Below are 26,854 nucleotides of genomic sequence, written 5' to 3' on the forward strand. Positions count from 1 at the left end.
TCTGCCTTAACTTCCCGAATGACATTCAATCGCAGTTCACAACCAACAGCGTTGTAATCCTGATATTTCTGAAGGATTCTCTGGAGTGTGAAAATTACCCGGTGGTACAATTTACCACAAACTTCCCATTATAGTTCCCCAGAAAATCTCTTGTCTATCCCCAACAGTAGACGACGTAACAAGATCTGACATACCCATGCATACCCTCACTATATGTGGAACTCTGCTTTTTCGACCTTTGAAGCCTCTAGCCAGGGCTAGTTATAAGAATGGTTCTTGCTTGAGGTGCGAATGAATCTTCTTGTCTCAGAGCGCACTTCCTGGCTCTAGAGAGCGATACTTAAGCACGAATGGTAAGCAGCGTTACTATAGCGATATTGCAAAAAGAACGAAGTGCGGAATATAACACTTGGACGATATCAAAATAGATCAAAATACTGGTCGTAGTGGAAATGTCCACACAAAAAAAGGACACATCTGAGAAAGTACTTAGTAGGCGGCATCGATCAACGATGTGCCACGATAATTATAGGAACCAAGCCGATCAGACTCTTTGTAACTGGGACAAACTACGCATTCCACCAAATTCTCCGATATTTTCACCCCCTCATAAATCCTGAAAATTGGTTCTGTTCGGTTGTTCTGTTGGTGTTCAGCAGTTTGGTAGCTGGATCTCCCCAAGATGGGAAGCTGGGGACACTACCTAGGCACTTCTAGATTAACTTCCGTTCCGCCTTCTTCCGTTAAATAATTATTGAATTGTTCATCGAAGAACTGCTTCCACCTGTCGGTCATCTCGCGCTCGCGTATGATCAAGTACCTCTCCTCATCTCTACACATGCCAGGTTTCGGTGTGTATCGGTTTTTCGATTGGTTAAATGGTTTTAGGAGCGGAAGGTGCTGCGGACTATACTAATGCGAAGTCCTAATTGAAAGCAGAGAATGGCGGAGGCGTATGAATTATGAACCAAAGACCCTGTTTGAAGAGATTTTCTTCATCCGTCGGGCGAAATTCAGTAGATTACGGTAGCCGGACACATCATAAAAATGCCGGACGATAGCAAGGCGAAAATGGTTCGCTTGAATAAACCAATCGACACCAAAAACAGAGGAGTCATGCATGCGAGATGTCTCGTCCAGGTCGAAGCCAAATTGCAACATCAGATATGCCTGGTAAATTGGCGCTGAGTGGCCCAAGATCGAGTGGAATGGAGGCGTCTGCTTGAAGCAGCACGAGCTACCCCGGATCTTTGCAGACGATGGCGACGTAACAAGATCTTGTAGAGTACTGTGTAGACTGCAATGATGCCATGGCAATACAATTGAACTTATCGCCCGTTTTGTAGATCCGGCGGTTTTTTCCTTCCCGTTCCTTGTTCATAGATACTTGGCTAAGTTTAATTCTATAATATTCAATTAGCTTATTTCTTTTACAGTTGGAAAATATTTAACAACTGACTACGGTTCAGTTGCTTTCGTATAGCTAAGAGAATTAAAAAAAATCAGAGGGGTTGTGTACAAGACACGATCGCATATATAAGTGACGCAGGACTACGTAAGTCTCTTTGTATAGTGATAGTAGCATGTATTCATGCTTGTAATCATTCGATTCTTCATGTATACATGCTATATGTAACATATATACATGCTACATGCGTCGTAAGTAACATTTATCAAAGTAGTAACATTGCATACGTTCAATTCTCAAAAGATTGTGCATTTGAAAACAATTTAACAAAATCAAGAACACAAACTATTGCTTTCCTGCTACCTTACAGAAATTAAAGATTGTTTTTATTATCCATGGTTTCCCACGTTGAAGGGATTTTACAAATTCAATCCTATTTTACCAACAGCACATCTTTTCACTACACTTCTAATAAAACGGCAAGAATGCGTATTCATACAGAGTCATATTGTAACCGAACACTACAGCTGTAGCACATTTTTCCAACACAGATTTCAAAATCGCCTAGGTTTAATCGTCTCGCAGTTAAGAATTTGCGATCTATTGGGACAACGAACTTGTGTTTTTTCTGGCACACTTCCCTAACACAGACATCAAATTGGACTAGGTTTAATCGCGTTCGTAAGAAATCTGTTGGCACGAGGGGGTTTTGTCACTCTCTCTGGCGTACTTCCCAAGCAAGGACATCAAAATGGTCTAGGTTTAACCGCGGTGTTAAGAAATCTTGTTGAAATGAGGAAGCTTTGTCACTTGTTTTGGCTTACTTCCCAAACACAGATATCAAATTGGTATAGGTTTAGATCATCGCATAGAATCTTCCAACCAATCACGAAGCGAGAATTCTGGTAAAACATAGGTTCATTATTTTCAATTTTTCAATAGTTCAACATCAAGAATCCATACTTTTCTTCATTTGGGTCAATTCTTAGAAGATTTTCCGATCGATTGGTGTAAGAATATTAAAAATCGATCGGAAAACCGCTGAGCTATTAGCGCTCAAAACCTTTCATTTTTCGTGACGCACGCATTTTTCGATTTTTTGGAATGACACCCTATCTCAAAACTTGCCGTAAGACGTAGTCCTACGTCAAAATACATTTTCAGCGAAAATATACAAATCTTCATGCTGTTAAACAATTTAAGGAAGTATAGTAAGAACACATGCTCGAACGTTACTTATAACAAAGTTGCAGCCCAAGTGTTCGGAACTTGAATCAGAATGGTACATTCTAAGGTAATTTATGAGTGATATTATCAACATTTTATTGACAATTAGCATATGCCTAGCTTTGTCGTATGCTAAAATCGATTGTGACTTTAGGTCAACCAGTTGAAGCATTTTATGTTACAATACAAATGATAAACCAAAGAATACACCAATTTGATCCGGATGCAAACTTCTGTCAGCTCTGTCGTTTGTCGTCCGGCTGTCACTTCAGGCTGGACAGTTCCATCTCCGGGCAAAAAATTACGACCGCTCCGATCACATATGTATTCATAACCGTAGCGGTCGAGCAAACAGACCCGGCGGCGGTACACATTTGCACCATAAAGCACCGGCAATAGCCATACTGCAATGAATACGCGCCGGTTTCATACTTTGCTACATATTGTTATGGGGATGCTGCTGTACCAACAAAAGAAGCTATGAAAGAGATTGATAATTTATACTGTGGCCACGGAAATAATTGAAAATCGTGCATTTTGTTGTCACTGGTGGTTTTTCCGCTCCCGGAGACCACCCCCGGTGAATCCTTGTGACCCCGCTATTGACGACCGGTTAGATATATGTAGATAAGTTTGTAATAGATTGGATATGTGTGTACACAGTACACATCATGAACCACTTCCTTCCTTCCGGATGATTGTAATGAAATCGTTCGTCAATCACCCTGTGGCATTCTAGTAGTTGTTTTGAGTTCAGGATATCAGAACTCAAAAGATGAAATTAAATCCAAACCATCCCTCTAGGGTAGTTTAGTTGTGGATTATGATTATTCCGTCTACAGAATTATAAAGATTTACAAAAAACAGAATGTCCCAAAATATATACTTTGAAGTTGAATAAATAAATTTAGCAACAATTTTTGAACAATTTATTTGAACATTTCAGTTCAGTAACATACGAATCATCAAGTGATTTAAATCGCGAAAATACTACAAGGTTATACTTTCCATAATATACGCTGCCTGATTACAGAGGTCATAAAATTAACAAGTGCTAAAACATTCGAGCGAAGATCATCCGAAAATCGCTACTGGGCACGCGGCATTCATCGCTCGGGAGGCGCCGCCGCCGCGCCACAGCGTCACCAAGCATGCAGCATATTTGTAACATGCCTTCTGTGTGATTCACAGAGCGCCACGGTCACCGAATTAGCATATGCCGATTTGCATAAATTGACCCAAATCATACGAGTTGGTTCGATAGTAACTTTGGCCTACAGAGGATACTCGCCTCAGTAACTGTCCATCCTATCGTTTTTGAGGAATTAATGGGTCCGCGTGGTAGGGGTGCGGCAATTTGTGTCCCATTTTGGGGGTAGAAAGCTTCCGACAGTGAAAACATGCTGCGGCAACAAAAAATAGCCTCTGGCGGTCTATCGCTCTAGTAGGGCAGCTGAGATTATAGATTCGATCAGCGGCTGTCTGGACGGAAAGTTCCATTAGAAGTGGCATGAGAATAACATAAAAGTAATATTTATGACATAATCTGCCCGATTAGATTGGATGCTGATTAAGATATATAGAAAATTTGTATTAATGTACCGATTTAGTTAAGACAATCACGTTCTTAAAAAATGTGACAAATGCTTTGGGAACATATCGAAAAAAATTAATCACATTTAGGACCAATACAGATGTTCGTATGTATAGGCTCGTCTTTTACTTTAGCCCAATACTAAACCGCATTACATTTTTTAGAATACCAATTTCGTTTTTTTTACAACTAGATGAAGCCCTAGAAAATAAGAACGTAGTGAGGAGGTCCACCCTTCTCGCCCAAGTGCAGCATGTTGTTGGTACATCGACGAACCTAGCATAAACATTTCGTTCGACCGTTTCACCTTGCACTAGAAACGCAAACCTGTCGGATGGCTTTTTTCTGGCATACACACTGACTGGCTGGCTGGCAGACTGGCAGACCCAATGATTACTTTGACAAGGCACCCTTTCGCAGAGTGCATTTAGTGCTTGAACGGCGGACGGGTCCATTACTAATTGGCTGATTTGCCTATTTTCAGCCTGCGGAGGGCGATAATGAAGCGAATAATTATGATATGTGCTGTACGTGTGTCGTTCGCATTGATGGTGCACCGTCACGTAGGTATAGACGGTTGTTTACAGGTCGGCCCTCGCTGTGTCAATAAGGCTATCTTTCCGACTATTTGAAAATGATTGAAGAACAAAACACCAAAAAAAAAAGACTTGCATGAATATTATTATTCATCATACTGTTGAGATGTTGAAACCTTCAGTTGTGGATTGAAGCCTGCGTCGTGGGACAACAATTTTTTGGCTCCAGCTTGTTGAATCAACGCCAAACGGAAGCAGCCGGTTTAGATTGCTCCAAGGGTTGAATACAATCCGCAAAACCACGCAACTTACATGAAGTCACCCTACACCCTGCACCGGCACGTGCTGAGGGTGACAGCACCTGAGGCTGGCTATATGGAACCGTCAAGCTTCACAGCCAATTAGGGAACCTCTATATGGAAGTGCTGCAAATTGCTGCCATCTTCGTTCCTAACTACGAGCCGATGCCGGCTTGAAGTTGGCAGTAATCGATCATTAACCATAGTGGAAATTATGTCTGCTTAACCGGGCAAGCAACAAACCGTGTTTTTCTTGCGAACAGCGAACATCATTTGAGGTTCGAAAACACGCGCTGACATAATGGAGGAAAAAGTGAAAAACCGACCATTTCCGGTAATTTGTATTCACAACTCATTCTGAAGCCTGACTTCGACCGAATTAAGCTACGCAGCAGAACTTCCCCCGAATACGAAATGCAAAAGCTCACATTTTTCGGATCAACGTGGTTTGAAATCTTTACAGTCACCTCACTAGGTAGAATTTAATGCTTTACCATGTCGCGTTTACAGAGAGCTTCGTAGAACAGAATCAACCCTTCCACGCAATGTTTTTGACGAGTCACGTTTTAAAATGATGTTGAAAGCATTGAACAGTCATCACATTTGGGTCATATTTTGACTTTTGACTGTCGCTCATAACTCACGTTTAGAAGGAATTTCGAATCCGCTTTAAATCTACTCTGCTAACCAACAATACTGCAATTCAAGTTTAAAAATAAAGGCGTTTATTGAAAAACATCAACATTTTTATTGATTCCACATAATCTATTTTTACCGGTATTTTCCACGCCAATATCGCAATACCGGTTTTCATCAAAAGCGCCCATTACCGACAGCCCTAATATACAATCGAAAGTATGTAAACAATTGCATGCAAGTAATTGTAATGTCACAGATTCAACTTTTTGGCTACATCCCTGACCAAAGCATTGGGATTCCGCCTAAGCGCTTGCACGCCATGCTTGTGATCCTGATCACTAATAGAACATCCATTCTGACCGCATTTCTCCTTCCGTTCGATGCTAATCCGTAGTAACGTTTAATCATACGACCCACCGTTGATTGCACGATTCCGATCTGTTTTTCGATGAGGATGTTCCAGGTGCTTGCGCAAAAAAAAATCGCTGCGTTGATTTTCGGGTGACGCCATTTTTTCCAATTTTCAATAATCGCGATAAAAATGCAGCGTAAGCAATACTGGTACTTTTACCCAAATTTTCAAGAGAAAATATCTAATGGGTGGTTTTCTACAGCGTTTCTTCCCTGGTGCAATTTGATGTGGGACACCCTTTAATGGAATGTAGCCACCGTTCAAGTTCTCCTTTATTCCATGAGGATTGCCAGCTGATGAGCGCTCTGTGGCGCAAAATGCTAAAAAAATCATTATAGGCAATTGGCACAGAACAGAAGTGGAAGTCCGAACGATTCGGCGATCAAAACTGGTAACAGAGTCTTTTTAGTTTTTATTTTGCTTTGGGAAGGTTTTCGCATAGAAGCAAATAACAGCAATATTAGCAGAACGCTCGCTGCCGATCGCATAGCAGCTTTCACATGCTTTCGTGTTCATTCGTATGCGTTCGTGTGATTTCGTGGAAAAAGTGACTCGCTACCGCCAGGTTTGCTAGTATCTGTAGACAGTAGCATAAACGTGTTTAGATTTCTACTTCCACTCCTGTTCTGTGCAATAAGTTTCGCCTTCGATTGCTCCCACCTTAGCTAGAGGGACCCATGCTAAGGTAACCTGGTATTTTTTCCCGGACAAAGCTCTTGTAAGCTCTCGTATTTTCCCAAGAAATACGGTCAGTGCTTCACAGGCTACATTGAACGAAGAGATTCAATAGCACTGAGACTATCTGTAAAAATAAAGTAGTGGTATGTAGCCATTGTATCAATAATCCCAAAAGAGTGATGAATTGCTGCTAGGGATGCTATACCGGTTTTACCGAAACCGGTTTTACCGGTATTACCGGGCTATTTTCCAATACCGAATTACCGGTTTTTCCACGATCAAAAACCGGTATTTTCGGTATTTTTTTGCACTCCATGGGCTACTCGTCGCCAATTTCCCATTTGTCTCAGAAGTCATAAATTTGATCGAGCCATCTTGCACGTTGAGCCCCTCTGTTCCTGGTGCCGATGGGGTCGTTGAAGAGAACTGTCTTCCGGCGTCTTCGACGTGTCCACCCCACCGTAGCCTACCGATTTTCGTCAGCTGTACGATGAATCTCCCCGAGCAATGCCTTTAGTTCGTGATTTATACGCCTCTGCCACTCTCTGCTTTCAGTTTGTACACCACCAAATATCATCTGCAGCATCTTTCGGTCAAACACGACAAGGGCGCTTATTTCTGTTATATCTTAAAACAATCGATAAAAATAATTAAGCGTGTATCGAATGAACTACGCGTATATGCAAATGAATAAGCCTATTCGCGGTCGAACATATTAACAATATACGAAGTATCTTCACTTCTTTCTGAGCCGTATGCGAGTACGGAGGCAGTGCATGCTAAATCGTTTTTTATATTACAATTAAAGAAAGTGACCCTTACTTATATCAAAGAATAGTTAATCCTTGTGACTCGTGATACGTGACACATCAATTTCCACCGTGAGCGATGTCACAGCTTCAAGTCCGTAAAAAACTACTGGTTGAATAAGAGTTTGGTACATTGTCTGTTTGGTACGGCGGCGTATGTTTCTTGATCGTAGCGTTTTGCGAAGAGCAAAGTAGGTCCGATTTATTGCTTGTATACGCCAAATAATTAAGAATATTGTGCAATAGAAGAAATATCAGTGAAGCTGTTCAGAAAATCTTCAGTGAAAATACTCTGTTAACTCTAGAGAAATTCAGAACACAACAGGGAAAAGGAATTCTTTCGGTTGCTAGAACAAACTGGAATAGAAATAACTTTATGTTTAGTTAGAATAACCTGTTGGCAGGCCTGAGACAATTCTGCGGGCTTCAATCATCGCTTCGATCGTTTCAGTCCGATCTGGGAAGCAACGATACGCTTTACTTAAGCGATGAGGAATTCGTGAAGAAAGAAGATTTTGTCGCAGTGCTAGAATCAGCCTGCTGCTGTCGAAACATTGCAAACTTTACGAACTACGAACTCTAAAACTACTCTCGGAACACCTTTCAGGTACCGCACAACTGCTGTTCGGGTTACTGTATCGGTAGAATTTCAGAGAGAGCACGTATATTTAAATTTATTCGTTTAATTATAATTAACCGCACTATTCGTGATGACTTTATAATATTCTTCAAGGCTTCAAGGATGTTTTGATAACAAAATATTGCAAGGTTTTATTATTTTAAAAGTCAATGGAATAAATTCAGAAACCGACTAGGCAGAGGAACTAAAACAACTGAACTTTCAATTATAATTTATCATAAATGTCAGTATTCAGTAAACTCTTGAACAAGTGTTTTCCTAGCAGAGCTGCCACAAATACAGATATTTGTGCATACATCAATTTGGGACCCATCAATTATTTCAGTTGCTGTGATTTCTGGCTCTACTAATGTTTCTGAATTTTAAAGTAGTCCATGAACTATTTATGTTATTTAAAAGATTAGATCGAGAAAATTAAATACTCTGGAGAAAACGGTAGGGTTCCAAATTTATGCATGCACAAATATCTGTATTTATGGCTGCTCTGTTTCCTAGTCACATTTCTAATTTACCACTAGGAATTGTTCTTACTTTCTCTGTGGACACCGAATGAAGATTCTCTGCCTCCGGAAGATTTTCATTAAAATTTGTTCTCGTTTAAAAGATGACACGGTAATTTCTCTTGGCATTGTTAAATATTATTATTTTGATGAACTAGTTCAATTAGTTATGCCAAAAAGAATTGACTATCATTGACTATGGAAAGATTCTCTTCAAATCATATAATTTTTAAATGCAGTTTTCAAATGTTAACTTTTACCGGTTTTTTACCGGTTTTACCGGTATTGCATTTATCAATACCGAAAAACCGGTTTTCAAAATACCCCCCGGTATTGGCATCTCTAATTGCTGCCAATTCTACCACGTACACAGAAGCATGAGTATCGAGTTTGGAAGAAGCTGTAATATTTTCATGGAAGACTCCGAAGTTAGAGAACTCATCATGCCTAGATCAATTAGTAAAATACATTTTATCAGAACTAACGTTTACGAACTTATTGAAGAAAATCTTAGGGATCTCAAGTGCGTCAATTTGATCCGGGATACCAATTATATTTTGTTTCATGGTGATATCGAAGAATATAGCAGAATCAGAAGTATTTTGTGACGCGACAAAAAAGGAAGTGTATGAAGAAGGGCTGATATCTTGAGCTATGTAATCGAAATATAAAGTCATGAATCTAGTTTGAAATTGAAGTTCGATAAGCTTCTCGAAATTACACATCACTAGTGGGTTCATAACCTCACATCAAATGAGCAGACGGTAGGACGGTTCCCAAAAACGGTGTTTCAACGGAAGAACATCAGCCAGCACTTCGAGACTCATCGTATGTGTCGATTGCATGCATCCTAAGGCAATACGCAAATAACAATAGAGTAAGGAGGCGTAAAAGTGCGATGCGGGTAAAAGTGCGATACAATGATTTATCGGTGCAGATTCCGAGTAAATTAACTACATTGGCATGGATGGGTGACTACTTTGTCAGCTTGAATCTAACGTAAACTTTGGTTGCTTACGAAGCATAGTTGCTGAGTTATGTGCAAATGTTATTTTAGGGCGGGTTTGATGTAATTTTTCGTTATGCGGCAAATACGATATCAACAGGAGGATATTACTTGTTGAAAATTTGTAGCAGCATTTTACATCACCCTCATATCTGTTTTGAAAATACGGTGAGAAGAATTTACAAAATATATTTCGCTTTTCCGTAATTTAATCTAAACCCGTCAAGCGCTTAGCGGGGTAAAAGTGCGATTCACGGGCGGGGCAAAAGTGCGATTCATGGACGAGGCAAAAATGCAAAGCTAATTATATACAACTTAAGGCACTATATTACAGATACTAGAAATGGAAGATTTGCAGAAAACTGGGTGCTCTACAGATGTTGGCCGAAGGAAAACAATGTTTTTCCGCTGATGAAACAAAAAACAAACATTTGGAAAAGTTTCGATCTGACGGAGGCTTCAATACACCAGCGCAAAATAGAAAAGGTGCAAATTGAGAATATTCCTTACCAAAACATACCGCAGATTGGAGATAATATGGTTTTGTTAGCTACTGTTGTGCTAATTTCATGGATTCGACCTTCTCACTTTTGCCCCGCGGTATTCGCACTTTTGCCCCGCTAGTGGGGTAAAAGTGCGAATCGGCACTTGATCAGAAGAAAAAAGAATTTATTTTGCAAAACACTATTACCGCAGATGATTTATAGTTGAATGTAAAGACATTGAGTTACTGCATCACTATAAAATATATTATGTTGTTGTCCTTATTTATATCTCACGAAAATTGATAACAACTTCAAACATTGCACTTATGCCCCGCCCTACTCTACTGTATTCTCTCTAGCTTAATAATGTGCGTGTTCGCGGCGGAGCGAAAACAGAAACAACCGTTTTAGAGAACTGACAGTATCGTTGTTTGGTACAGCCTTAATCTCCTGAGTGGGCGCCTCATCAGGTCTCAGTTATTGTACAGAGAAAATTGATCCTCTGTTGGCATTCTTGTTTCGGATATCTAATATGGCATGTTCAAGTGCATTTAGAATCGAACTTGAGCCCGAGATATTTAGTGACTAAAACCTGCGAGATCGTTCTACCCATTAGCCGAAGCTGCAGTTGTACTGGATCATGCTTCCGAGACAAAACGACCAGCTCAGTTTTCTCCAGGGAGAAATCGATACCAAGCTCAAGAGCCTAGCTGGACAAATTGTCCAAAGTATCTTGCAAAAAATCCTACGCAATTTATTTGGTCGACACTGCAAAAAGAACGAAGAAAGTAATATAGGCCGGACTCGATTATCCGGGTGTTCATTTTTATTTTCAGCCCGGATAATCGAATCATCTGGATAATCGAATCATTATTTTTACAACAATTTTTTTGACGTAGGACTACGTCTTTGTTTACTATACTGGGACTGGGTAGCACTTTGTGAAAACGAAAATAGAAATGTAACGTTTGAATGAAAGATTTCAAATGCTAACAACTACTAAACTACTGAACGAAACTGAATAATTTATATGTCGTTGGATAGATAAAATTGCCAGCAATTTTATGGAGGGGCTGAGACAGCTATTTTAAGGAGGGCGTAAGAGGGGGGGTCCTATATAAATGAAGCTCAAATTCCCTCAAAACTCGAGAACTAATCAAGCAAATGGAACCAAATTTGGCATATAGGGGTTTCAGAAGATAGGATTTTTTTTCTATGGTGTACTGAGACCCCTTCCGCTTCTAAGAGGGGGGGATCCCTTACAAATGAAATACGAATTTCCTCATAACTCTAGAACTAATCAAGCAAATGGAACCAAATTTGGCTTGCGGGAGATTTAGAAGGCAAGATTTTTTTTCTATAATGAATTGAGACCCCTCCCCTTTTTTGGAGGGGGGGGGGTTCCCATACAAATAATATACAAATTTCCTCAAAACTCGAGAATTAATCAAGCAAAAGGAACAAAATTTCGCATGTGGGGGTAGGCAGAATTTTTTTCTATAGTGAACTAGAACCTTTGCCTTCTTTAAGAAGGAGGGTTTGCTTACAAATGAAATTAAAGTTTCCTCATAACTCTAGAACTAAATCGAGGAAATGGAACCAAATTTGGAATGTGGGGGTTTCAGAAGGCAAGAATTTTTTCTATGGTGAATTGAGACCCCTTCCCTCTTTAGGAGGGGGGGGGGGGCTCCCATGCAAATGAAATACATTTTTCCTCATAACTCGAGAACCACCTAAGCAAATGGAACCAAATTTAGCATGTGGGGGTTTTTGGAGGCATGAATTTATTATATGATGGTTTGAGACCCCTCACCCCTGTGGTAGGAGCATAATGACTCTCATACGAATACAACAGAAGTTTTTGCGTATGTGCCATATTTTCTGCTATGTAACAAGCGGTAAGCTGTGAATGTAAACTAGTAAAACTTTCTCGGAGCAAAAGACAGTGAATCGATGCCGCTAACTTACGTTCCTGTTGCTATTCATGTCAGAAGAGGACATTCGAATTGCACGTGATATTTGCGATGAACGTGCTTTGGCTTTAATGTTATTTGTAACCAATGGCCCTGCTAAAGACTACAAGCAAGTTTAAGCAAGATTATTGAAAAATCATCATCATATTTCATATTTAATACAATAATCTATGGGTTTGTAGGTGGTCATTCATTACTAGTTTAACCTTTATGATGCACACAACTGATTCTTGAAAGAAATCTCTGTCTCAATTGTTGCAGGCGTTGTACTTATGAACCCCCGTTCAAGTATTTTCAAGTAGCCACCATTGCATTCAATGAAGAATTGACCCTGAATATTTCGCTCATCTCTTTTAAACATTCACCTAAACATTAGCAGTCACTTCTTATAAACATACGTCTGCCAGAAATAAAGTTTACACTAGTCTTTGGTCTAATGGTCTGATATAGTCCTACGTCACCGTTTCGTACAACCCTTAGGGCTGTATAACTTGTAGTTTCTTGGTATATCAAGTTTTTTGACTTTTAGGCATCATAAATGTTTTATTTATTATTGATCTATCTTCACAAAAGTCAGAAAATTCCTTTCTTACGATTTTTTCAACTGATGATTTTTTTTTGGTACAAAATTATTTTTTGTGTGTTATGATTTTCAATATTTAGGTGTTATAAATGTTTTTTTATTATTGATCAATCTCCCTTAAAGTTATAAGAAACCTTTTTTGCATTTTTTTTATTAATGACTACGATGATGATGATGATGATGATGATTTTTAATTAAAAAAATTGATTTCATTATCACAGGATTTATTTTTGTTTTATTCGCCGACAAGAGGGATATAAGAAAGGAATTTTGTAGTTTTAGGGAGGCGAATCAATACTTGTCAAGTAAGAATCATCATGTAGCATGAAAACTATAACATTAAGGTTTAAAATAAATCATCGAAAAAAAATGAATTTTTTTTCCCGGATAATCGAGTCTAAAAACCCGGATAATCGAATCCCCGGATAATCGAGTCCGGCCTGTATAAAAAAAACTGGACAGTGTCATAATAGATCAGAATACTGGTCGCAGTGATAATGTCCACATAAAAAATAGAATTTACTGCATGTATAAATCTAAAACAAAAAATTAAAATAAGCTAATATATTTCGAAATAAGGCAGGGGTTTTATTGTTTTTAATGACAATTGTGTGAAAATAAAACAAAAATTTAAAACTGTTTAACAAATTGCATTCCTAAGCCTAGAAAGAAGTACTGATTTCGAATGCAATAAATGCAACAAATCGAAGGCAATATGAGGCCCATACATTTAAATCACGTACATCCCTTGCTGATATTGAAGGCGATGTTGTCGAAACAATGCAAATTATTACGCGTATGCTACCGTCGAAAATCCATCGACAGTGCATTTCGCTCGTAGTAGAGATACACTCTGAAACCAATAAAAGGTTCCCCTGCTCTGAAACGTAGTCACGCAGGTTTCGAAATACCATCGGTGGGCAATAAAACACCGTGAATTGGTAATTTCAACAATAATCATAAAGCTTGTTTGTAATTCATCCTTCGGATGACACGTCTTCTGTGCTGCCGTAAGGGGTGGTCGAGGCAGCTGAATCGTGTAATCGGAACATTTTCACGTGCAGCTACACCTTCAGATCTAAAGTGTCTATATTGTAATTGATTATTCCAGCAGTAAAAACCGGAAAATTGACAATCAAACATCGATTGTAGACAGCTGCAAATAAACAGTAATGCCATTTGGTGACCCATAAATTTGGTTATTCTTTGAACGCTCAACGAATGATTTTTGCGACAGTAAAAAAGAGACGTCATTCCATAGCTTCAAGCCCTGGAATGCTTGGGTTGAGACTAGTTACTAAAAAAGAAGAGAAAAAATACATGACGTGAAACGAGCGGTATGTACCGTCATCAGTTTCCTCTGCCAGTCAACAGCACTACTGACTATCGACAATAAATTAATGTTTGCTGATACTAATTTATTCATTGCCTGTGACAAAAATGCATAACTAAATTATTTAATAAAAGCAGGCAAATCCCATCTGAATCACATTCGTCAACAGGTGGATTCATCTATTTGTTGATAAATAAAAGTTGTAGAAAAAAAACGGCTAAGTTCGTATTCGGAATATGAACTTCCATTGTTGGGCGACAACAAAAACGATGTCGTTAAAATGCAAATAAACTGTCGATACGGCCGCACCGCACCGGCCAACCGGCCGGGTTCTGGTTGGTAAGTCGCTGAGCGACCCGTCCGTTTGCTTTGGCAGGCGGTATGGCGGCACGCAAGATAGGTACTTCACGTGTTCGGTACCGATAGCAGCACGACACACGGACGATTATTTATTTTGTATGATTATTTTTCACTCCGATACCTACACTCTTCTCTGTTAACGTGGATTTGAATAATGCTTATTATTCCAGTAGTAAGTAAGTTAGGAGCCACTTGGCTATCGACGAAATAAGTAATAGTAATTGCGGGATATCACGGTTGTTGCTAAGAATTATTCGCTCTGATTGACATGGTCTGGGAAATCTCTTAAGCGAATACACAAAAATTCCTTTTCTGTCATAAACTTCTTTCATCATCGCTTTCCTTTAACTGTTACGATACATTAAAACAAAGTTTTTTTTTAATTAGCATCATTTCTTCATTCTTTCCAGCTTTATCCAATGGTTGATTCCTGCCTCCAGTATCAGACATTCCCTACGTCGCAGGCTGACACATATATTACCGCGTGCTGCTAACGAATTCTTTGCAATCCCCACCGAATTACACTAAATCTTAGTGCTACACACTCCTGCAGTAAAATGTCCAAACCAAATGCCAAGGAGGTAGAGATGAACACAATGCACCGATCCGGCTCGGCTAACCGGTTCCAGGTGAATCTGGTAAATCACGATGAACGAACGGGCGGCGGCGGCGGTGGTGGAGGCCTCAATGGCAACGCGGAAGTTACCACCGACGACGATACCTTCCCAGAGGAGCTGGTGAAGCGGCGTACCTCCCGGTTGCAATCGCTGCGGCCCAGCTTCCGCGATAAGGAGCGCAAAAACTCACAGACCACCCGCTTCAAGGTGGACAACAATGGGTCCGATTCCAACGATGACGAGGAAGATAATCTGATCGACGAAAATAAGTACGCCAGAAGCTTTAGGTGAGTTATTTGAAGCAGTGGTTAATCTAAATTCATATTGTTAAAAAAAAGTGATTCTTTCAAAATCGAATAAGTTGCTGTTTAAAAACAGACGCAACTTTCATTATTAACAACTAACAAGGTGTTAATTATCCACAGGCATTTCACCAGAGAAGCACTTCCACGAGTAGACAACTACCGGAATATACTTTCCTTCCAGGCCAACAATCGGCCAACGCTGGACGAGCTTCACCATGCGTCGATTACTAACAAGGTAGGCACCATCCCAGCTGTAGACATATTACATGTAGACAGATATTTGCCCACTTCTAACGGTGTTCTCTCACAAATTGACGTATGAAGTTATGACGGTGACCTTAGACCGTGTAATGTGAAACATGAAAGCAATTAAGAACACCCACACGGTTGACTTTTATGAAGACCTGCCTCACCCGTAAGCTGCCGATACATTTCTGAGCGACATCCACTTGATCCCCATTTTCTTTTTCTATTTTACAGTCAAAGAAAAGAATACTAATCCCTTTTTTTAAACTATTACTTTAAGCTTTCGATTCTGATTCAGTTTATCTTCAAAGTTTGTAGAAAATAATTTATTAAAATGACAACATCTGTCACTCTGTACAATTTAACCTAATCGCTACTGAAACGCAATTCACATGATCGTTGAGAAGATCAAGTTTCAATTTGAATAATCCTAGTGCCACTGTTCGGTGAGTTACTCAAACGGACCGAAATCCCCACCACAACAGCAGCCAAATAGCGCCAGCGACCGCGCGCTCGTTGATTGAAGCAATCGGCAGATGTGAAAGGTTAATTGTCATTAACGAACCAACAGACCGCATTACTGCAGCCCAGGCAGGCAACCGGGGGCGATCAGCACGCGATCTGTATGCATCATCCGTTGTACGGTTGTGGCAATTTTTGTGTCCCATTTGGCCTAGCTAAGGTGTATGGACGGTAACGGAAGAATGACGCTTCGAAAATTTTCTTAGGAATTCATTATAGTCATCGAATATACGAAGAGGCCGTAAAAAGTCGGAGGAATGACAATGAATGTGGTTTTTTGAGAAGTTTATATTTGGCTTGGGTTATCTCAAGAGATGGTATTGGAAATCCCCCTTATGTGTAAAAAGTTCAATGGGATTTTTTGCGTAACGTTATGAAGATATTATAGAATCCAAGGAACAGGGTAAAATCAGATGGTCTAATAAGTAAAAACATTGGATGTAAAATACCAACTCATCAGATTATTTATTTATACACATCTGCACGTGTCATTATCTTCATTTCAGCATGAATTAGCAAAACATGTTTGAAATACGAAAAGTAGTAAATCTACAGCAGCTAAATTGCGAGATCGATGCAAAAGAATTTCTGTTATATAACACCGTCGCGTTATTACCGGATGTCTTTTAAAATTATTCGTCACCTTTTCGGATAAAATTGCGAACTTCACACTGTTATCCAGTATCCTTGCAACATATCCAACCCACTGTGGAGAGAAAGTAGGCCTTACTTCCAGTGTCGTTGAATCCCTTTACTCGTGTTATTATCGGCGGTGACAAGGGAACCCAAACACATGAACTCATCAACCGCTTCAAGTTCATCGCATTCAAATAACTGTCCACGGGAGTCGAACATAATTTTCTCTGGAGCCTCTTCCAACCATATATTCGGTTTTCAACGTATTAATTTTCAACTCGATCTTCCTAGCCTCGATTTTTAGTTTGGCATGGATCGCCTTCGATCTTCCAAAGTATCTGGTCATCATACCAAGATCTTTGCGAAGGTTAAGGGTTAGCTGCTTTTGCTAAAGATCGTTCCTCTGGTTTCGATACATACTGCGCCGTCCGATTATTACTTGTTCCGTTCGATGGTATATTTACCTGGATGATCAGCAGTTCCGCTTATACGACAATATAAAGAATTGCTTTATTCGTGGATAACCTCAAAAAGAAATTTATCCTGACGGCCTTTGACTTCCTCGCCTCCAAAAATAAGGCCATACCAAGTACCTACTTCTGGCACAGCCTCCCATATCGGTGCACCTGTACACGTTTTAGTTGTTGGAAAGCTCTTCTCGGATATCATGGTCGTTAGAATCTGTCGTGTGCAAACATCGATTCGAATCACTATCTTTTGAAGGTTAAAGTCGACAACCAAGGCTGTGCGAGATATTTTTACAAATTCGAAAAGAAAATTTAACAAATTCGTACGAAATTTACCCTAGATTTTATGGTAGACCACCATTACACTATAGGTAACGCTAAAGACTTTCCGTTGTTACCAACATTCGGTACCTTCACCCGCCACAGTACAATCTCGAACGGCTAAAGTTATTTGAAGTCTCTACTGAGTACGCGCAATGTCTTGAGGCAGCGCTGCCGGGTGAGGATGAGCTGTACGAAACCCCTCTCGAGGACTACTGGGATAGCGTTAAACCAGTCATTAGCAGCACAACAGAAGGTGCCATTGGGATCGCTGAGAGGAGTCGACGTAACGACTGGTTCGACGAGGAATGCCAGACGATGTTTGTCGAGAAGAATGCATCGCGGACGTCGAGCAGGGGATCCGTCACAACGTGGAATGATATAGACAGAAACGTAGACTGCAAACCCAGTTTTCCGGGATAAGAAGCACCGCCTGGAAGATTTGAAATGCGAGGACAGGGGCTGTATCGTTCTCAGGAAACGCATAAATTCTACAAGAAACTGAACGTATCCCACAAAGACTTTGTGTCGTGATCCGAAACATTTTGTGTTACGTTGTGATATATAATAAAAAGGCGTACACGTAACAATTAACTAATTACTATATTAATACCGATAACGAATCTATATCAGGGCACTGATTGTTAACACCCGATCGTGAGTGAGGTGTAACTCGAAGTGAGGGCAGAGCTTTCTCCTCTGATGACGATAGCGTAAGACGATGACATATCAACGCTACCAATTATGTCGACAAAGCTTCTCCGATTGTGTAGTAGCGTTAGAGGGGCTACCCCAACACCTCCCCTTTTTAGTAGACTTGGTAAGGCTCGTAACGAACTGGGGCCCTACGCTGGCGTGTCGATCGGCGGTGTAACTCTGGATCTAAAACAAGCTGCCTTTTTGGTAACCGAGGTCGAGGATTGTCGTCTTGCAGGCCCATAAGCTCTCTTAAGAATTCACGCTGTAGTTCGTTTAATTCTTCAGCTGCAACTGGTGGTGGTCCAACTTCGATCGTAGTATCACTTGGCTTAGTAGGACTGATCCCCCAGGCACCAAGCAGAATGTCCAGTGGAACGACCGGTTCTGCTTCTCGCGAGTCACTCGTTTCATCTCCATACCGTGTCCGTAGCTGGTTACTATGTGAGCGAATTAGCCGTTGCAGTTCCGGAAGCCACACATTGTACATTACTCTGCCGACTCGTTCGACAATTTCTCCTGGAATCCAGTTGCATTTGTTTCCAGAGTGCACTTGGGCGTACACCTTACTCTTCACATCAAAAGATTTGCTTTTTGCTCCATGTTTAGCATCGAACTGTTTATTTTGTTTCAGACTGTTATCCTTGAAGAATCTGCTTGGCGGACGAAGAAGTTCAAACGACGTCCGCAGTGGTTTGCCCAAAAGCACTTCGGCGGGAGATTTCCCCCCTGGAGTATTTCGACATGGTGTGGATCTATAGCAAAGTAAAAATGTATCAAGCGCTTCTTCTAGTGGTTCTCCACCGGCTTGGATTTTCTTCATGGTCCGCTTGAATGTGTCTACGAACCGTTCCACTTGCCCATTACTTTGGGGATGGAAAGGTGCCGTTTTTAGATGCATGATCCCATTTGCTTCGCAAAATCTCTCAAACGCGTCACTTGTTAGTTGGGTTCCATTATCGGACACTAGAACCTCAGGCATACCGAATCGGCTGAAAATCTGACGCAGAATAGCTATAGTGGCTGTCGTAGTGATTCGGTTCGTGGAGATCACTTCTGGCCACTTCGACAATGAATCTACCAACAGGAGATAATATATTCCATTGATTGGTCCCGCAAAATCCAAATGCACTCTTTGCCAAGTTTTTTCAAGGATAGGCCACGATTCGAGTTTCGTTTTAGTATCGGTTTTGCCCACGGACGCACATTCAGAACAAGATCGCACTAAAGCCGAAACATGATCATCAATGTTCGGCCAATACACATACATTCTCGCGATGGAACGCATTCGCTCTATACCAGGATGGCCCTTATGCAGCTGTTGCAGTACCTTATGCTGTAATTTCTTTGGTACCACAATGCGATCTCCGTACATAAGAACTTTCTGGGCTACGTATAACGATTCCCGGCGTACAAAGAATTGTTGAACCTCCGGTCCGCCGGAGATAGATTTCTTGTCGCTGGGCCAACCATCGATCACGTACTTAATCACCTGCTGCAATGTTTCATCATGAGTAGTCTCGGCTGCTATCTGTTTGTAAGAAACAGGGAGATACTCAACTGACTGACTAACTATATTGCAAATTACACGTTCTATTTCAATGGACGCGATCACATAGTCCTCATCTGGTTTTACGTGACTATTGATCAAACGCGATAATATATCCGCATGGCCAAAATGATCCGTGGAAACATATTCGATGTCAAACTCGTACAATAACATCGTAAGTGCCCACCTCTGGAGCCTGTTAGCTGTGTACAACGGAATGCCACGTTTTGAGCCAAATATGGCTAAAAGCGGCTTATGATCCGTCTGTAGGATGAATTTTCTGCCGTAAATCATCCTGTGGAATTTTGTGACTGCATATACGAGGCCCAGTGCCTCCTTTTCAATTTGGCTGTATCTAGACTCCGCTGGCGTTAGACTTCGAGATGCATGGAAAACAGCTTTCTCTGACCCATCAGGAAAGCGATGTGCAATACGGGCTCCAATACCCACATTTAATGCATCGGCCGACACCACAATTTGAAGGCGAGGATTATAGTGTGTCAGCATGAGAGGGGATTGCAAGATCTGCTTAAAACGGTCAAAAGAGCGTTGACATACCTCCGACCAGTTGAACGTAACCCCTTCTTTTAGAAGTTCGTCCAGCGGCTGCCGAAGATTTCGCATTTCCCGAATGTATTTACCATAGTAGTTTATGGCTCCTAAGTATGACCGGAGAGTAGAAACATCATGCGGTGGAGGCATGTTAATTATTGCCTTCACCTTATCCGGATCGGGGCGAATGCCCTCCGAGTCCAGAAGCTGTCCCAGGTATTTTACCTGGTGCATGAAAAATTTGCATTTTTCGAACTTCACCGTGAATCCATACTCCTGGATGCGTTGGAGGACTTGACGTAGATTGCGTTTATGCTCCTCCTCAGTGCGACCTCCAACCAGTATATCATCAAGGTAAGGAGCGGTGCATTGGATTCCCGCTAGCATCGTGTCCATAATTTGTTGAAAGGCCCCTGGTGCACTTTTGATGCCAGGGGAAAGCCGATTGAACTGGTACAGACCTTTATGTGTGTTTATATTAATCAGCTTGCGGCTGTCTTCGTCGACGGGAACTTGTAGATAAGCGTGCGATAAATCGATGTGGCTAAATATTGTGCAATTTGCCATTCGATTAAATATATCCTCGGGAAGAGGAAGCGGATAGCTGTTTGCCTCGAGCGCGTTGTTTAATCCGGTCGAAAAATCTGCGCAAATTCGAACGGAATGATCCGGTTTACGCACCACAACAATCGGTGCAGCCCAATCTGCGTGCGTAATCGGTGTAATGATGCCAAGGTCTTCTAACCGCTGTAATTCACCTTCGACGACTGATTCCATTCCATATGAGACCGGTCGCTTGGGTTTGAACACTGGCCGGACATTTTCCTTCAGCGTAAACTGTACTTGTGTCTTCGAGCAAAGTCCCATGCGATCAGAGAAAACGTTTGGAAAATCTGCTTGCAGGTCGGTAATCTGTCTGTCCTCTCGTTGTGTCCCAATCAACTTACAAAAGGACGAAAACGGTACGTCCCATAACCCAAACTCTTCGAGCAAGTCTGAGCCTAAAACGTTCAGAGAGAGGTTAGAACTACAAACGTAACAGTTACCTTCTCGTTGTGTATCGGCGATGGTGATTGTAGCTTGGAACATCGCGTCGATTTCCAGTCTGCTACCGGAAGCTGTTTGCACCTCGCAGTCTGGTGGATACGTCTTTGGTGCCCCGATTTTCATCCAATTTTGCTTTGATATGACGGTAATATCGGAGCCGGAATCCAGCTGAAGACTAACTGGTACCCCGTTGATGCATGTTTCGACGTATCTCCGACTTCGTTTAAGGTCCTTCACGATCACGATCTTATTTGAGTGCTGTTTGTACTGCTTCTTCCCCTTGTATGCCTGTTGCCGCTGCTTGAAACATCCACAGTAGCCTTCTTTGTGGCCTATTCGACCGCAGTCCCGACATTTGTGGTCTTTGAAAGTGCACTGTTTGAAGAAATGCATGTTGCCACATCCCCAGCAAGGTGTTCTAACTTCGTCACTCTTGCCTGTATCGTATTTGGAATGGCCTCGGCCGTGCGGTGAGCGTGATCTGACGGCCTTTGCAGCGGCCACAACAGAGCTTGAAGACTGCCCTCCGATAAGAATCGTGTCCCGTTTTAGATTGATAAGGGACTTGCACTACTCAACTACCTTCTCTAGGGTGATGTTGTTCGTCTCGTTGATCTTGGACAACAGGCGCATCCGAATGTCCGAATCGTTGGGTGATTTGAGTCCGCAAACGAAGATGAGGCATTTGAATTTTTCTTCTTGTAACTCCTGCAGCTTAAAATCGACGCACGCTCGGTTGACCTTGCATGAGTAGGTTATAAAATCTTCGTTCTCGTCTTTCATCGTCTGCAGGCACTGATACCGTCGGTAGAAAATGGAAACCGGCGTGCCAAAAATCGTTTTTAACTTGGCCACCGTTTCCTCAAAGGAATACTCTCTCGACAGCTTAGGAAGAATGAATGATGTGTATCGTTCGTGTGCCGCTGGGCTCAGCTTCCGGAGTAAAAGTCGTACCTTTGCGTCATCCGTCAACTGGCCAGCATCTTTCTCAAAAAGGTCCGCGTACCGCGCAAACCACGCATCGAAAGAACATCCTGTTTCTCCGTCGTAAACGAAATCGGTGATATTCGATGCTAAAGAGTCGAGTATAAGCTCGTTCCTATTAGCTGCCTGGACATTTCCTTGAATCGCCGTCATTTGTTCCGATAAGCGGGCCATCAACGCATGCTGATTGTTGAGAATTTGCAGGATCGTTTCCTTAAAAGGCTGGTCTGCATGTACGGAATGCGATGGCGGAACCGACATTTTGTTTTGTAACCGACGACGCCGTATTCACTTTTATCGATATTTTAATCTGACTTTCTCGCGAACTTAAGCCGATAATTAACACGCGTCACGATTCTCGTCGCCACTTTGTTACGTTGTGATATATAATAAAAAGGCGTACACGTAACAATTAACTAATTACTATATTAATACCGATAACGAATCTATATCAGGGCACTGATTGTTAACACCCGATCGTGAGTGAGGTGTAACTCGAAGTGAGGGCAGAGCTTTCTCCTCTGATGACGATAGCGTAAGACGATGACATATCAACGCTACCAATTATGTCGACAAAGCTTCTCCGATTGTGTAGTAGCGTTAGAGGGGCTACCCCAACATTTTGTTACCGGTCATTTTAAAATGAAACGGTGCCAATGCCATGGCGTCAAAGTTTTCTTTTTTATTTGTAGTGTGTAAGTCATGTGCAGTTATGTGTAGTTTGTAAGAAAATTCATAAATTAGTTTTGTTTGTTCAACTAACTGGCTCTTTTTGATTGTTGTTAGTTTGATTTGTTTTGGTTTTTGATATTTTTTTTGTATTTTTGTTTAACCTTTAGAATAAGTATACTAACCCATAAAATCCCCCACCCGATAATTAGGCTGCGAACAATTTGCGTAAAAATGATCGATGTGAATGTTACCATTTAGTAACGGGAGGAGACACTGTCGGATGGATGACTTAGGACCCCAAAAGAGACCTTTGGCGCCCACCCCGGAACATCCAGACGAGGTGTTGGGGTTTAGCATGGAGGCTCTTAAAGGCTCCGTAAGAAACCACCTAAGTCAGAGACAGCCTCACTCATTAAATGGTAACATCCAATCTAAAACACCCTGTAACGGAAAACCCGCAACGAAAAAGACGGCAAAAAGTCCGCACTAAATAAATAACCCCTTAAACGTTCCTGATCATCAACAGATAAAATTATACCACTCTGGTCTGCACGAAAAACTGGTATCCGGTGGTGATAACAGAGGGAAAGGGAGACAGGGAGAGTGGAGACAAGAGGAAAGAAGGGGAGTTTGTTCGGGTTGATAGGAGTAAGGAGAGATCGGCTCGAGACAATTGTTCAATAATCTTTAACAAGCTCGGACGTACATCCATTTTCCCAGTCGCGAGTCTTGATGAACCGGACAAAGTTTTAGGCAGCGTCGCCTAGTGAACCTTTGGTGAGAAATCTTACACGAGATCGGAGGGGAAAGCTGACACCCCGTCCTGATTAGCACCGGTGCCAAAACCCGGTAGTGACCCGTTTACTAGATAGGGAGATAAAAACGCGTAGTTCCCTAATACGCTGGTTCGGGGAGCAGACCCGGTTTAGCACGAGGCGCGTAGAATCTACCACACGGGTGGCGTGATCGCCGCATCCATGGTTTGCTCCACTTTACGCAGTGAAGATCCCGGTCCAGCACACACACACGTCCCGATCCCGTACTCATTTCGATCCAGTACGGATTCCCATCCAAGAAAACAGCCACGGTCATCCAAGTCCGTCTCCTCTCCCTCCGTCGTTCGTTCATCAAGGGCCCCGAAATGTGACGTCCAGCGCTGCATCGATGAGTCGGTAAAATCAAGTTTGCATGCATGTAATATTCAATCTTTTATATTTAAAATAGAGCCAGTATTCCATTCTTCTCCGTTCTTTGGCGCCTTCTGGTGGTTCCGCTTCGTTTCGGGTTGCATGAGTCCTCCGAAGGTCGGTTGCTGACCCTGATATAAAGTAAAATTGAGCTAGCTGGGTTGATTGTGAAAACCAAAACTTATAATGTCGGGATAAAGACAGAGGAATCTTGTCGGATGAACGTGTGTTGATCGAAAGGTAGAAGCAGTACTACAATGAGCACCTGAATGGCGCAAAAACGGAATACCAAGACAGCAGGGAGAATGACTACATCAGTACGGTGGATGATGGTGATGTGCGGCCCCCACAATAAATGAAGTGATTTTGGAGGAACTGTCGCAACCTGGATCTGGGAAACAAAACAGCTACCGGAGGAGTGGAAGGAGGTAGTAATATGCCCAATATACAAGAAAAGTATGTGATCACAATTCTCAACGCCGCCTTTAATTGGTTTCTCATATCATCTTTCGCCGTTTATCGCCACTAGCAAGTAGATTCGTGGAACATTTGTAAGCCGCTTTCGTGAACGGGCGATCAACAACGGACTAAATCTTTGTGTTGCGACAGATCCTCCAAAAGTGTCGCGAACACCAAGTCCCTAACGCACCACCTATTTGTAGATTTCAAGGCCGCCTACGATACTACGAACGAGAATGTCTGGTGTACAATGTAGTTATCTTGCCCATTTAAAATATGCAGGGACATCGAAAGGTGATGGTATTTTCTGTCTCCTGTCCAACGTCGCACTAGAAGATGTTATGAAACGTGCGGGTTTTAACATACGGGGCATAATGTTCAATAAATCTAGCCTATTTATCTGTTTCACTGACGACTTGGACGTTCGAGGTGTTTGCTGAGCAGTATACCAAACTGAAACGTGGAGCAGTGAAGGTTGAATTAGTAGTGAATACGTCTAAAACCAAGTACCTGTTGGTAGGAAGAGCCGAGCGCGATCAAGCTCACATAGGCAATAGTGTGGTAGTCGACGGGAACGAGTTCGAGCTGGTGGACGAATTTGTATACCTTCGGTCTTTGATGACCTCAGATAACAACTGCAGCAGAGAAATACGCAGACCTATTCTTGTCAGAAGTCGTGCTTACTACGTACTCTACAAGACCCTAAGTCTACCTAAGGTCTGGTAAGTTTTACCCTCGTACCAAATGTACCATATACAAAACGCGCCCTCTACGGGCACGAAACGTGGACAATGCTCGACGGGAACTTGAAACCACTGGCTATTGATGAACATCGACCATCTTTGACTATTTTTGGCGGTGTCGAATCCGGTTGGTACCAGACCAAGTAGAGCAAGACCTGGAAAGTGTAGGACTTTCGAGAAATTGGAGACGGACAGCCATGGACCGAGTTTGTTGGCGGAATATTGTTATACAGGTGAAATTCTAAAGAACATCGCACTATGATAAATAAGTGTCCTAACTGTATTCGTGGTCTGCTAGCAAAGTGAATCCTCGGGTTTAAGCGTCTTCAAGACTTGACCATTCTTTATCGACAGTCTTGGCAGCCGGTTGTAGAGCACAGGGCGGGGCTAGTGCAACGACCTTACTGACTCTAACAACACCACCCAGCCGAGATTCGAACATACGACTACTGGTTTGTTAGACCAGTAACATACCTCGGGAGCTTTGCCAAAACGATCGGAAAATTTTAAAACTAGCGACAATATTTTGAATGATTCATTCACACTAAACTGTTTTCCATTTAGTATTTGGTCGCACAAAATTTTCAATTTCTTTGGGAAGAAATTAAGTGCTAAGTATTAAAAATGTATTTTTGCAAGTTTTTTTTATCAAGTTTTGAGAAAAAATACGACAAAAATTATTTTTTGTCTTTTCAGACTTTAGATACTTGTCGTTTTGTTGTTGTTATGTGATGAAAACCTTTGTCTAAATCTACGGATGTCGTCTCATATCATGAACTTATGATCGAATTTAGCTGCGAAGATAAATTTGAACTTACCTGACGAGTCCTTCTTATATTTAGCAAGGTAATATTTTTGACGGTATTGGTTCAACGTCTCATTTCATCGTCCACCAAATTACGTACGTACAGTTTTCTTGCACTTATTTTGGTAACTAGGCTCTGCTTCAGCGTCCTGTTGGCATATTTGCTGGCATGGCACTACAGAACTCCTTCTGGCATACAGATACGCCCAACTATACTGTACGCCGCAAGGTACCTTTTCACCTGTTACGTCCGGAAATCCCAGGATTATTTCGGACTGTTCTAAAGATCTTTGCTCGTAATTTCTATGCACGATTTCCCGGTAACGTCTGAGTAAAAAGCAAAGTCGTGGGCTTAAACCGTCATTAGACATTACCCTTCTTCATCGACAGACATCGCAGCCGGCTGTTTAGAGTACAGGAAAATTACGGGGCCAGTGTAACGATCCTACTGACTCTATCAAGCAAGCACCGTCTAGCCGAGATTCGACCATGCGACGACTGGCTTTGAGCGTTTGAGTACGGTATTTAAAATCGATTTTGGAAATTTTGAAAGTTTTGGCGGCA

At 41.6% G+C, this 26,854-nt stretch overlaps 1 protein-coding gene across 3 annotated transcripts in view; it reads left to right on the top strand.

Annotated features, from left to right (window-relative positions):
• LOC128744436 (bumetanide-sensitive sodium-(potassium)-chloride cotransporter) overlaps nt 1–26,854 on the top strand; it is a 112,013-nt gene that overhangs the window by 62,265 nt on the left and 22,894 nt on the right. For all 3 annotated transcript variants that reach the window (XR_008412388.1, XM_053841456.1, XM_053841457.1), the window contains exons 3-4: nt 14,893–15,386; nt 15,525–15,639. Coding sequence is in view for 2 of the 3 variants with exons in the window: in XM_053841456.1 (XP_053697431.1) it covers nt 15,040–15,386; nt 15,525–15,639 (462 nt within the window). In the remaining variant the exon portion in view is untranslated. The remainder of the gene's footprint in view (nt 1–14,892; nt 15,387–15,524; nt 15,640–26,854) is intronic.

The sequence above is a fragment of the Sabethes cyaneus genome, chromosome 3, assembly GCF_943734655.1.
Source record: "Sabethes cyaneus chromosome 3, idSabCyanKW18_F2, whole genome shotgun sequence".
Taxonomy (NCBI): Eukaryota; Metazoa; Arthropoda; class Insecta; order Diptera; family Culicidae; genus Sabethes; species Sabethes cyaneus.